At 39.8% G+C, this 14,618-nt stretch overlaps 1 protein-coding gene across 2 annotated transcripts in view; it reads right to left on the bottom strand.

The window, feature by feature from the left end:
• Nucleotides 1–14,618, bottom strand: part of LOC106089679 (protein obstructor-E) — a 561,865-nt gene that overhangs the window by 511,011 nt on the left and 36,236 nt on the right. For both annotated transcript variants that reach the window (XM_059367810.1, XM_059367811.1), the window contains exon 2: nucleotides 698–909. In XM_059367810.1, coding sequence (XP_059223793.1) covers nucleotides 698–749 — 52 coding nt within the window. In that variant the 5' untranslated portion in view covers nucleotides 750–909. The remainder of the gene's footprint in view (nucleotides 1–697; nucleotides 910–14,618) is intronic.

The following is a 14,618-nucleotide window of genomic DNA, read 5'->3' as shown; positions in this document are numbered from 1 at the left end:
AGTTTCAGCTCAATATCTCTATTTTTAAAGACTGTAGCGTGATTTTAACAGACAGACGGACGGACATGACTAGATAGTCTTAGATTTTTAGATGGATATTTCGATGTTGATGACGGTGGTGGGTATAAAACTGAAAAGTGCATACAAATGACAGACAGAGGAACGGAAATCTCTCAACTTTGATCAAATTTGTGTTGTACAACAACAAATTAGGAATACCTAATTCCCCACATTTTCCTTAGGACTTTGAATTTACTTCAATGAATATTAATGCTTGTAAAGACTTTCTTCTAGCAGACCTTGAAATTGGTTATTATACGATAGTGAATGGTAGTGTAACAAGACCCATGGGAGCAATTAACATTTTTCTCAACAATTCCCAACTCTTTTCAAACTCAACCGAAATTTCAAACAAATTTTGATCCCCAAAAAAATATTCTAATCACGTGCATGGGGAAACGTTATGCGCAACACAATCACCACTACCTGATTCACCATAAACCGAAGAAGTGTGAACAGGTAGGCACTTGCCATAAGTGAGGTGAGTGTGTCAATTGACCACTTATGTGCATACTTGGAAATCAAATTCACACAGGTCAATGGCTTATTCATACATTTTTGAAAAAAAAAATAAACATTGAAATACTTATCGCCCGAGAAGTTTAAAATAAATTTGTTCAACAGTTTGTTTACTTACCCATTAGTAATGTTGCCAATGCAGCGATTGATTTCAAATGTTGCAGCATCATGTTGCTTCAGTTGATATGGGCGCTCGTTCGTTCGATTGCTGCTGGATCTTACAAAATGCAATTGAGGTGATTTCTTTATTTAGCCGGCTTTATGTTGATCACAAAACACACGCGTCGCCTTAAGCACAGTTATCTGTGAACGAATTTACGCACAAATTGGCTAAAAAGAAAACACCAGAAAATGAAATGGTTAAAGCCAGACATAATAAGTATTACAAGACTTGGTGAACACCATATAAATACACATTTGTTTGTGATTTCAAATCGGAATGTCGTTATGCCAAAAGAAAACAACAAAATAAAACCGTTTATGAAAGAAATAAAACGAAATAAATCGTTTGGCAAAATAAGCCTTCCAACAGTAATTACACAATCGATTTCATTGAAATCGTAAATATTTTTAGAGACAAACTTTCACATTACACTTGTATGCAAACAACTTATGGCAAGATTTATTCATTTCGCTTTAAGTTGCACAAATTATGAATAAATAATGCGAAACAGTGTGAAATTTTCTTCTTTATTGAATATTGGACATGATTATATTGTCGAATGTATCAACTGTTATCAAATGTTTGGATATTTATTATGAAATTTCCTACGAAAATTTAGTATTTTTTAAATAAAAACAAGTAAAAGCGTGCTTAGCTCGGCCGGGCCGAATCTTGTATACCCTCCACCATGGATCGCATTTGTCGAGTTCTTTTCCCGGCATCTCTTCTTAGGCAAAAAAGGATAAAAGAAAAGATTTGCTCTGCTATTAGAGCGATATCAAGATATGGGCCGGCTCGAACCACAATTAAATTATATGTTGGAGACCTGTGTAAAAAGTCAGCCAATTCGAATAAGGGGGCTCAAGAAGTATTGGGTTGCCCAAAAAGTAATTGCGGATTTTTTAAAAGAAAGTAAATGCATTTTTAATAAAACTTAGAATGAACTTTAATCAAATATACTTTTTATACCCACCACCGATGGATGGGGGTATATTCATTTTGTCATTCCGTTTGCAACACATCGAAATATCCATTTCCGACCCTATAAAGTATATATATTCTTGATCAGCGTAAAAATCTAAGACGATCTAGACATGTCCGTCCGTCTGTCTGTTGAAATCACGCTACAGCCTTTAAACATAGAGATATTGAGCTGAAATTTTGCACAGATTTTTTTTTTGTCCATAAGCAGGTTAAGTTCGAAGATGGGCTATATCGGACTATATCTTGATATAGCCCCCATATAGACCGATCCGCCGATTTAGGGTCTTAGGCCCATAAAAGCCACATTTATTATCCGTTTTCGCTGAAATTTGGGGCAGTGAGTTGTGTTAGGCCCTTCGACATCCTTCGTCAATTTGGCTCAGATCGGTCCAGATTGGGATATAGTTGCCATATAGACCGATCCTCCGATTTAGGGTCTAAGGCCCATGAAAGCCACAATTATTATCTGATTTCGCTGAAATTTGGGACAGTGAGTTGTGTTAGGCCTTTAGACATCCTTCGTTAAATTGGCCCAGATCGGTTCAGATTTGGATATAGCTGCCATATAGACCGATCCTCCGGTTTAGGGTCTTAGGCCCACAAAAGCCACATTTATTATCCGATTTTGATGAAATTCGGGACAGTGAATTGTGTAAGGCCCATCGACACCCTTCGTCAATTTGGCTCAGATCGGTCCAGATTTGGATATAGCTGCCATATAGACCGATCCTCCGATTTTGCTGATTGTCCGATTTTGCTGATTGTCCGATTTTGCTGAAATTTGGGACAGTGAGTTGTGTTAGGCCCTTCGACATATTTCTTCAATTTGGTCCAGATCTGTTCAGATTTGGATATAGCTGCCATATAGTCCGATTTCTTGATTTATGGTTTTGGGCCCATAAAATGCTCATTTATTATCCGATGTCGCCAAAATTTGGGACAGTGTGTTATGATAAGCCCCTTGACATACTTCTGCAATATCGCACAGATCGGTCCAGATTTGGATATAGCTGCCATATAGACCAATTTCTCGATTTTGGGGCCATAAAAGACGCATTTATTGTCCGATGTCGCTGAAATTTGAGACAGTGAGTTTGGTTAGGCTCTTCGACGCCCTTCTTCAATTTTGCCCAGATCGGTCCAGATTTGAATATAGCTGCCATATAGACCGATCTCTCGATTTAAGGTTTTGGGCCCATAAAAGAGGCATTTATTGTCCGATTTCGCCAAAATTTAGGATAGTGCTTTGTGTTAGGCTCTTCGACATTTTTATGCAACTTGGCCCAAATCGGTTCAGATTTGGATATAGCTGCCATGTAGACCGATATCTCGATTTAAAGTCTTGGCCCCATAAAAGGCGCATTTATAATCCGATTTCACTGAAATTTGAAACAGTGACTAATGTTAGGCTTTTCGGCATCCGTGTCGTATATAGTTCAGATCGGTTTATTTTTAGGTATAGCTAGTGTCCTTATTAGTATTTGGTCCAAATCGGAACATATTTTGATGAAACTGATATGGGACATAAAGTATGAAATTTTCACCGAATTTTGATGAAAGGTGGTTTACATATATACCCGAGGTGGTGGATATCCAAAGTTCGGCCCGACCGAACTTAACGCCTTCTTACTTGTTTTACACTTTTTTTCTAAAGCAAGCTAAAAGTAACAGCTGATAACTGAGAGAAGAAAGAATGCAATTACAGAGTCACAAGCTGTGAAAAAATTTGTCAACGCCGACTATATGAAAAATCCGCAATTACTTTTTGGGCAACCCAATAAAATAGAGACATCGATTTATATGGGAGCTGTATCAGGCTATAGACCGATTCAGAGCATAATAAAAACGTATGTTGATGGTTATGAGAGGATCCGTCGTACAAATTTTCAGGCAAATCGGATAATAATTGCGACACCTAGAGGCTCAAGAAGTCATGGTCTCAGATCGGTTTATATGGCAGCTATATCAGGTTATGTACCGATTTTATACATACTTGGCACAGTTGTTGGATATCATAATAAAACCCGTCGTACAAAATTTCATTCCAATCAGATTCCAATTGTGCCCTCTAGAGGCTGAAGAAGTCAAAACGCAAGATCGGTTTATATGGCAGCTATATCATGTTATGAACCGATTTGAACCATACTTGGCATCGTTGTTGCATATCATAACGAAACACGTCATGCAAAATTTCATTCCAATCGGATAAAAAATGTGTCCTCTAGAGACCCAAGAAATCAAGACCCAAGATCGGTTTATATGGCAGCTATACCAAAACATGGACCGATATGGCCCATTTACAATCCCAACTGACCTACCTACACTAATAGGAAGTATTTGTGCAAAGTTTCAAGCGGCTAGCTTTACTCCTTCGAAAGTTAGCGTGCTTTCGACAGACAGACGGACGGGCATGGCTAGATCGACATAAAATGTCACGACGATCATGAATATATTGGTTGCCCAAAAAGTAATTGCGGTATTTTCATATAGTCGGCGTTGACAAATTTTTTCAACGGCTTGTGACTCGGTAATTGCATTCTATCTTCTGTCAGTTATCAGCTGTTACTTTTAGCTTGCTTTAGAAAAAAAGTGTAAAAAAGAGTATATTTGATTAAAGTTCATTCTAAGTTTTATTAAAAATGCATTTACTTTTTTCTAAAAAATCCGCAATTACTTTTTGGGCAACCCAATATGTACTTTATGGGGTCTCAGACGAATATTTCGAGTAGTTACAAATAGAATGACGAAATTAGTATACCCCCATCCTATGGTGGAGGGTATAAAAAACATTATTTGATTGTTCTTTAAGTATTTTGGTAATAGTTTGAAGCCAAAAAGGCATCACAATGAGAATTTTATCTTTAAATTTAAGTAGACGTATTCTTGTTTGGACCGTTGAGTGGAGCGGATTATAATGGACTCCAAAGACCCAACAGCTGCGGTGGTGGTATCAGGCCGTAGCATGTTGCCTGCTACTGAAACCCTCGACTGGTGGAGCCGCTGCTCCAGGTTCCACTGTTTCGAGTCCAAAGAACAAGGCCGAACCTATTCCTTCTTCGCATGCCAATAATTTGCCTAGGCCATCGGCCTTCCCCGGCAAGCCAACACGCTCTTTAAGAGGTTGGAATAATAGAAGACGCATCGCTCTCAGGTTTATTGAGAGGTTTGTTGCGAATGATCCTAAGACTCTCACTGATAGGGAGAGAGATTCCCTAAATTGGGCTCGGGAATTCGCTGCACAGGCTACCCCAAAGACTAAACGTCTAGATTCGGAAACTGCACCGCAGTCAGCCAAAAGACTACGGTCACCTGGAAGGCATTCCATGCCTAAATGAACTAGGGCGAACAACAGTAAGATGGGTACAAGAATCTTCGCTAATGTTGCTAGGAACAGTTTAGTGATGGCAGCTGTCGTCAACAAGGGAGAAGAACAGGGCTGCATACCAAGGAATAATTGGAGTGAAATAGTCAATGAACTGTCATCAGTATACTCTAATGTCCTTGCGGAATTTCCTGGGTCTCCTCCAGTTTGTGACGATGCAGGCTGGTATCGAAGCCTATACAAACTAATTGCCTTCGGCGATCAACACTTATTTGAAATGCATCGTTGTGCGCTAAAAAAAATGGTGAGATCTGGCCAGGTGCAGCACCAAATTTAGTCAAGAAGGAAGGCATTCCTTCTCGACTAATGGCGCATGCTTGGATACCAAGGATTCCCTCAGATCCTGAATCGATACTTGGAAGACTAAGGAAGACAATCTACCAATCTTCCACCGACTGAAAGATTGGTAGGTTGGATGAGGCTGATGGTGACCGGAGACATACGTTATTCGTACTAAACTCACTAAACAAGTCTGAAGGAGTTGTATCCTACGGATTCAATAAGTTGAAACTGAAGATCTATAGAATCGGTGGGGTTGGGGAATCAGAAGACATCTCAGCAGTTGTTGCTGAACACTTGCCTGAGGAACTATCGCGCACATCGCTAAAGTCTGACGGATTGCAGGAGATTGAAAATCCTCCTGCCACAATCGAGACAGGCATCGAAACGGGACCCGACAAGCCATGTGTGGGTGGGTCACAAAGTTGGACTGGGCTCAAGGTGCGCGGCCGCGGGGAAGCACGGAAGTCAAAAAGTACTTCGACAGCAGCAGTTAGTGAAGAATCTAAGGAGAAATCGTCCACACCGCAAGTGCCCAGTGTCCTGAGGAAGGGTGGTTCACAGCTTTCTCACCTGCCCCTGGATGCGTACGGAAGCTCATCGTGACAAGTTCTTACAAATCTTTTGAGGATGAACTCTTCGGGGATTCAGAAGACGAGGCTAACACAACAGTGGTGGAAGTTTTGAATCCTGACTATGATCCGGTTTCTACAGATAAATCTCCACCATTGTAAGGCCGCTTCGGCGGCACTAAAGGTCCTCCTGATGGCTGGGGGATTTAATTCTTAACCAGGAACCATAGCTGTGTCCTGGGAGACACAGAGCCTGTATTCTTGCAAAGGGTGGTCTAAATGATTTTCTTCTTACGTCGCTAAGCACTGAAGATTTAGTAGTAGCCAGCCTTGAAATAAAAAAATCTTATTACTGGCTGGCTTCCCTATGTATGGTACACGATTCAGAGATGCCGTCTTCTAACCTTAAGTAGATGGTTGAAGCTGCTTCTGTAGGGAAGAAAAGCCTCATTGTAGGAAGTGATGTTCATGTACATCGCCAGATATGGGGAAGTTCGGATGTCAACGAAAGGGGTGAGCTGCTTATCGAATGTATTATAAGTGGAAGAATACGTGACTGGCAAGTGATGGATGACCACAGCTTCTCTTATCATCGTTATATTAGTTTCAGCCTTGAAGAAAATACTGCAGTAGTGGTCCCTCGGATAAACAGAAGAAAGGCGGATTGGGATAAATTTCGGCGTAAATTCTGCACGTCCATCTCTTTTAGACCAGAAATGGAAGTGGAAACTACGGCCTCCGTATAGACATAGTGGTCAAGCGGATCACGAAGGCCCTGAATGACTCACTTGTGTCAGCATGCCCTAGTGCCAAGCCAAGGGGCTGGTTGGTCTAAGGAAGGACTGCAGAAAACTCTTCAACAGAGCAAAAGCCACAAGAGCACCACACGATTGGGACATCTATAAGGCTGAGCTAAAAAAAATATAAGGGCGAGATGAGAAAGGTTAAGAACAAATCCTGGGTAGAATTCTGCAGCTCCGTGGAGGATACATCTGAGGCCTCTAGGCTAAGGAAGATTCTGTCCTCGAGACCTATTACGGTGGAGTATATCCAGAAGTCAGAAAATGTATGGACAGTGTCTCGTGGGGAAACACTAGAACTACTCGTTGATACACATTTCCCGGGAAATTCTCCATTCTTCTCCGAAGAGGTTGTCACTGATATGCATTCGACAGAGGACATTAGGGAAATTTTGTATGAGCCGAAAATCCTTTGGGCGATAAGAAGTTTCGACTCCTTTAATTCGCCAGGCCCTGATGATGTATAACCGGTGGAATACAAGCTGTGTCTAGTCTATCAGACTTGGCTTAGGGAGATATACTCTGATTGTATCAGAATGTCATATATACCTGTGGGATGGAGGGGCACGAAGGAAAACCCTTCCACACGAAGGCGAAAGATTTTCGACCTATTCTCTGTCTGTCATCTTTTATGCTGAAGACTCTTGAGAGGTTGATAGAAACATATCTTAGTGCAAAGATCCCTGGAGATCGCCTGTCGCGGCAGCAGCATGCATATAGTAAAGGCAAATCCACTGAAACAGCCCTGCACGACCTAGTCGGCTACATAGAGGGTTCTCTCGCTGTCAAGCAACATGCAATGGTAGCATTTCTTGACATTGAAGGTGATTTCAATAATACAAAACCGTCAATCATGAAGGAGTTGGAGTTTCTAGGCATCAACTCTACCGTAAGAAAGTTTATAAATAACTTTCTTACTAAAAGATGCATTACGCTTGGGATCTGTGTATCTAAAAAGATGGGTCAGCAGAGGAACCCCTCAAGGACTTCTCTACTTTGAAATATAGCCATTAATGCGTAAAGTGGTCGCGTATGCTCATGACGTGGGAATTTCGGCTAGGGGAAAGTTTCCCAGCACTCTAAGAGATATACTTCAGGAAGCTCTACGTGCAACAGCAAAGTGGGCTACCGAAAGTGGTCTGGGTATAAATCCGTGCAAGACAGAAGTAGTTCTTTTCAGCAGGAGATACAAGTTGCCTAAAGTGGAACCAGTCTCCTAGGGTGGAGAGAATGTTCCATTTACAGAAAGCGCAAAATACCTGGGTGTTTTGCTGGACAGGAAACTGAACTTCAAATCCAACATGCATTTCATATACTGCAGTTGTCAGACCTATTATGCTGTATGGTGTTGTGGTCTGGTGGACGGCGCTTCTGCTCAATACTTAACCGGATCCAAAGGATGGCTTCTTTGTGCATCACAACCGCACTGAGGACGACACCATCTGATGCACTGAGTTTAATGCTACATCTAATGCCTTTGGACATTGTGGCTAGACAAATTGCAGCGACCACTGCCGTGAGGTTAAGGGAGCTTTCTCATTGGTCATGTGGAGGCCACGGACACTGTGTTATATTTGATACAATATCCGATGTTCCGATGCAGTGTGGATTACACCCTACATGTGCCGCTTTTTGATGAAAAGTACTGTACCTTTATTCCTGATAGAACCGATTGGAACTTGGATATCCCTGGTAACAGAAGTTACATAGGCTTCTATACGGATGGTTCCAAACTAAACGACCAGGTGGGCTTTGGGGAGTTCTCTAATGATCTAGGAGTGGTCATATCGAAGAAGTTACCCGACCACAGCAGTGTGTATCAAACAGAGATCCTTGCAATTAAGGAAGTGGTGGAATGGCTAAGATATAATGTCATTACGACGATTGGCATAAATATCTTCTCAGACAGCCAGGCAGCCATTAAATCCCTGGAGAACGTATTTCTGAACACAGAAACGGACTGTCGCAGATCTCTCAACAAGATGGCTGAACAGTTCAAAAATTCACCTGTTCTGGGTGCCGGGCCACAGAGATATCCCAGGGAATTCTCAAGCAGGCGAGCTTGCGAGTCTAGGAACTACCTTACACACTCCAGGGACACTGGAATCTGTGGATATGTCTCTAGCAACATGTAAGCTAAGTTGTCAGGACCAGACCCGAAGGGCAACGAATGATAGATGGTCACAAAGAGGGGGCTGTGAGCATTCCAAAACTATGTGGCCTCATCTAGACGCGCCAGAAGAGGTCTACTGCTTTGCTGTCATTGGCAAGAACAGACGTCTCAATCATTGTGTCCGTCATGACAGGTCACTGTCTAATCGGAAAACATGCTGACAGACTGAAGGTTGCCAGCAACGACTTTTGCAGAAGCTGTAGGGACATCGAAGAAGAAGAGACTATAGAACACCTTCTGCGTGTGTGTCCCCCAGGAGTTGCACTTTAGGTTCTCAATTCATTGAGAACTTGTGTGATTTAGCGGGTGTGAACATTCGCTTACTGATGGTTCAAAGGTAGAAACTTCTGTTCCTGTGGTATCAGAATGGACTGAGACTGCCACTTAAACCTAACCTAACCTAACATACTAACAGACACATCATTTCACTTTGAATTCAGCACTCACTTTGAATTTTGCACTCAATTTATTTTTTCTCGAAAATTTTTAGTTTAAAAAAGCTCACACCGAAAAAAAAAAACTTCCTCATATTGAAGAATTTCTTCACTGAGTTGATAAAAAAATTGATTAAATTGGCTCTATTAAATTTTTCATAGATTCTATGAAACGTGTTTAATCAAAATTCGGCGCTATGAAATATTTAATCAAATAGAATCTGCTTAGAATTTTAGGAAATTATATTCGCCAGTTTTGACGCAGACCTGCAACAATTTTAACATTTCTTCATCAAAACTTATTAACCTATTCATAGACATTTATAAAGCTATTCATACATTTTTATAACCACTTCAACATGAGTGTTTTTTTTATCAAATTTGAAGAATACTTTCATCAAATATTTCATAAAGAATATGTCATCAAATTGAAGAAATAATTTGGCTCCAATAAAATATTTCATGGATTTTGCGAAGTTTATTATACCCCTCACCATAGGATGGGGGGTATACTAATTTCGTCATTCTGTTTGTAACTACTCGAAATATTCGTCTGAGACCCCATAAAGTATATAATTCTTGATCGTCGTGAAATTTTATGTCGATCTAGCCATGTCCGTCCGTCTGTCCGTCCGTCCGTCTATCTGTCGAAAGCATGCTAACTTCCGAAGGAGTAAAGCTAGCGCTTGAAATTTTGCACAAATACTTTTTATTAGTGTAGGGCGGTTGGTATTGTAAATGGGCCATATCGGTCCATGTTTTGATATAGCTGTCCTATAAACCGATCTGGGGTCTTGACTTCTTGAGCCTGTAGAGTGCGCAATTCTTATCCGATTGGAATGAAATTTTGCATGACGTGTTTTGTTATGATATCCAACAACTGTGCTGAGTATGGTTCAAATCGGTCCATAACCTGATATAGCTGTCATATAAACCGATCTTGGGTCTTGACTTCTTGAGCCTCTAGAGGGCTCAATTCTTATCCGATTTGAATGAATTTTGGAACGGCGTGTTTTGTTATGATACCCAACAACTGTGCCAAGTATAGTTCAAATCGGTCCATAACCTGATATAGCTGTCATATAAACCGATCTTGGGTCTTGACTTCTTGAGCCTCTAGAGGGCTCAATTCTTATCCGATTTGAATGAATTTTGGAACGACGTGTTTTGTTATGATATCCAACAACTGTGCCAAGTTTGGTTTAAATCGGTCTATAACCTGATATAGCTTTCATATAAACCGATCTTGGGTCTTGACTTCTTGAGCCTCTAGAGGTCGCAATTATTATCCGATTCGCCTGAAATTTTGTACGACGGATCCTCTCATGACCATCAACATACGTGTTTATTATGGTCTGAATCGGTCTATAGCCCGATACAGCTCTCATATAAATCGATCTCTCTATTTTACTTCTTGAGCCCCCAAAGGGCGCAATTCTTATTCGAATTGGCTGATATTTTACACAGGTCTCCAACATATAATTAAATTGTGGTCCAAACTGGACCATATCCTGATATCGCTCTAATAGCAGAGCAAATCTTTTCTTATATCCTGTTTTGCCTAAGAAGAGATGCCGGGAAAAGAACTCGACAAATGCGATCCATGGTGGAGGGTATATAAGATTCGGCCCGGCCGAACTTAGCACGCTTTTACTTGTTTTATTTTATTTTGGTTTTTTTTTGTTTTATTTTATTTTGTTTTACTTTATTTTATTTTTTTTATTTTATTTTAATTTATTTATTTTATTTTATTTTAATTTATTTTATTTTATTTTATTTTATTTTATTTTATTTTATTTTATTTTATTTTATTTTATTTTATTTTATTTTATTTTATTTTATTTTATTTTATTTTATTTTATTTTATTTTATTTTATTTTATTTTATATTATTTTATTTTATTTTATTTTATTTTATTTTATTTTATTTTATTTTATTTTATTTTATTTTATTTTATTTTATTTTATTTTATTTTATTTTATTTTATTTTATTTTATTTTATTTTATTTTACTTTATTTTATTTTATTTTATTTTATTTTATTTTATTTTATTTTATTTTATTTTATTTTATTTTTATTTTTTATTAATTTTTTTTTTATTTGTTTTCTATTTTATTTTATTTTTTATTTAATTTTTTTTTCTTTGTATTCTATTCTATTTTATTTTAATTTTTTTTATTTGTTTTAAAACTTTTAAGTCATTGCACTTTTTTTTTTTTGAATGAGATAAGACACAATATGTTGTATGGCAAATTAAAAAATTCCACAACTGTTTTTATTGGACTCTCATAAAGATTAAGCGGCAAACTTTCACAATATATGGCTCCGAAAAAAAATGGTTTAAATTTTTTATTCGAAGTTTAACTCGAATGGAGGAAAAAAATGAATGAACCAGCGAAAATAATAATTGAATAAATTTCTTTTTTTTATTTTTCTATCATCGCCTTAATACCAAATCATGTTTCTTTCATTTCATTATTTTTTTTTTTTTTTTGCCCCAAAATCATCTTTCGTTGTGTCAATCAACTACAGGGTGGTAAGGTGGGAGGTGGGGCCTAAGTAAGTAACCCGGGTACTTTCTTTTGAAATGATCAAAACAATGGACACCAACAAACGTAACCATGGCCAACGCCACGCTATCATCATCAGCATTATCATTATCGTCATCAGCTTTATTGCAATTATACAATAAAATTAAATCTTTTTTGTATTAGAAAAGAAAACCAAAAAAAAAACCGTAGCTTGTAAACGAATGTCTTTGGTGAAATTACTGCCATTACTTGAACCAGTCCCAGAGCTCACCGCAACTCAGACCAGTTGGCCACCAAGCCATGAGATGGCAGCAGTAACACAAATTCAAAAAAAAAAGCCAAATTGAATGAAGTAAAAAATCACAAAAAAACATATTTCACATTATTTGCGGTTCACTGCATTTTTCTTTTCATGTCAACTACAAACGAATACTTTTTAGCGTACATTAGAGTGCCTGGCATTTGTCACATGTTATGGCCACCGCCATCATCATCATCATCGTGGTGCTCATTACGAACGACACCATATTTCCCCCACCCCAAATGCATTACAACTCTGCACCCAAACAATTGGGGCTTTACAATTTTGGAGTTTTTTTTTCGTTTTTCGCCATGAATTGCAGAAAAGTAGTTTAATGGTCTTTCAAAACTACATTCCTTGAATTGCACGCAAAATGATTTCTTCAAAACGACAACGATTTTCTTCAGACATGTCTCCTCTACGCTACCCAAAAGGACGCACAGCATTTGACGCTGTGTAATAGTTTGAATGGGCATTGTGGGTAATGGACATTTTTGAAAATAGGAATAAAAAACACTTTAGGAGTACTTGGTAGTTATGATTGATGGACATTAGAGTGGGTAAATTTGTAATGGGTGATTTTTAAGAGTTTCAATCATTGAACTATGAACATAAATTGAATAATTATATAAGATAGCTTAACCCAGAGAAGACTGAAATGGATGAGAACCTTCGACTTCCTCGCATGTTCACGAGGGCAAATTTAACGCACCACATTTCCTCAATAAGACGATTTCGATATCTGACAAGGTCAAATACTTAGGTGTGATCTTGGACAGGTAACTGAATTGGAAGTGTCACATTCAGGTGCGTACTGAGGCGTTGGCTTGCAATGGGACCTGAATCCGAAGATAGTCCACTGGCTCTACAGGAGCGTGATTAGACCAATACTTACTTACGCCTCAGTAGTTTGGTGGAGTGCTATGGAGAAAAAGTGCAACATAAGGACCATACAAAAGGTTCAGAGAACATGTTGTCTTGGCATAGGCGGAGCGATGAGAACCACGCCCACTAGGGCACTGGAGACTATCCTAGATATCCGACCCATTGACATACAGATTAAGTGTGAGGCAGCCACTACGGCTATGAGACTTAGGTTAGGTAAGAGTGGCAGTCCTTTACAGACTCACTTAGACAATTGCAAGTCCATTGCAAAGCAGCGACAGACCAAGGCTTCTGACGGGAATCGAACCCACGACCCCTGCACTAGTAATCCAAGCACGCTACCAACTCGGTTACCGGGGCGATGGGAGAATGGATTGAGGATGGGAGCAGCTCATACCATCGCGATAAAATCGAGGCGACGATAGGAAACCTGGTAGGAAGGGAAGAGGTTTCCGATCGGATATCTGAGATGAACCTTGAAGTCGAGTGTGAGGCACAGCTGCCAGCGGCACAAACTCGGACTGACGAAACCCTAGTATTGCCATCAGGAAGGTCATGTTGCGAAACAAACGGTAGGACGGCAAAAATCCTATGGGGTGTTCCAGATCGTGAGCGGACGAAGCTATTACTGAAAGGAAGTAAGAAGAAGGTCCGTATAGCTATGGGTATCATAACTGGACACATAGGACAACCATAGCATGTGTAGGCCATGCGGGGAAGATGATAAGAAGTTAGAGCATTTCCTATGCCCGGCTTTCACGGCTAAAAGACACCGTCACTTAGGTGGGGACACAAAACCAGACATGAACAAACTTAGGGGAGTGGCATGGAAAACAATTAAAGATTTTCTAAGTAGCAAAGAATTCCTAACTTAAAATTTTCTGCGGTTATGAGACTTACGGCGATGGGAGAATAGATTGAGGATGGGAGCAGCTCAACAGTAATCGAGGCGACAATAGGAAACCTGAATGATGAGGGAGAGGTTTCCGATGGGATACTTGAGACGACATTTGATTTCGAGTGCGAGGCACTACCGCCAGCGGCATAGTCTTGCATTACACGACTGGATCAAAGCTAGAGAACAGAGTGGACCTGGGGGTATACATTGAGAACCCAGGGACAGAGTTTGAGACTGCCTGACCTTATTACGATCCTGCAGGCGGAGATCCCGACGATCACGGAATGCGTGAGGTGGTGTGGTGTTAACGCGAGGACGTCGAGTCTGAACATTTTTACCGACAGTAAAATTGCCATGAAAGCAATAACAACCAGGACTGTGAATTCACGAACAGTCTTGCAGTGTAAGAAGAAGATTAACGCCTTCTCTAAGGATGGCACGATCCTCATCGTTTGGGTGCCGGGCCATAACGGAGTAAAGAGAAATAAAAGGGCAGACGATTTGGCTTTGCAGGCCAGAGAACTGCCCAAGCGTTTCGGGTCGACGCGGAATGATCGGTGGGACGGCGAAAATCCTATGGAGGGATCCAAAACGTGAGAAGAAGAGGCTATTGCAGAAAGGAAGTAAGACGAAGATT

This window comes from Stomoxys calcitrans, chromosome 4, assembly GCF_963082655.1.
Source record: "Stomoxys calcitrans chromosome 4, idStoCalc2.1, whole genome shotgun sequence".
NCBI classification, from domain to species: domain Eukaryota; kingdom Metazoa; phylum Arthropoda; class Insecta; order Diptera; family Muscidae; genus Stomoxys; species Stomoxys calcitrans.
The sequence above is the reverse complement of the archived record's forward strand: the minus strand, read 5'-3'. Positions and strand labels throughout refer to the sequence as shown.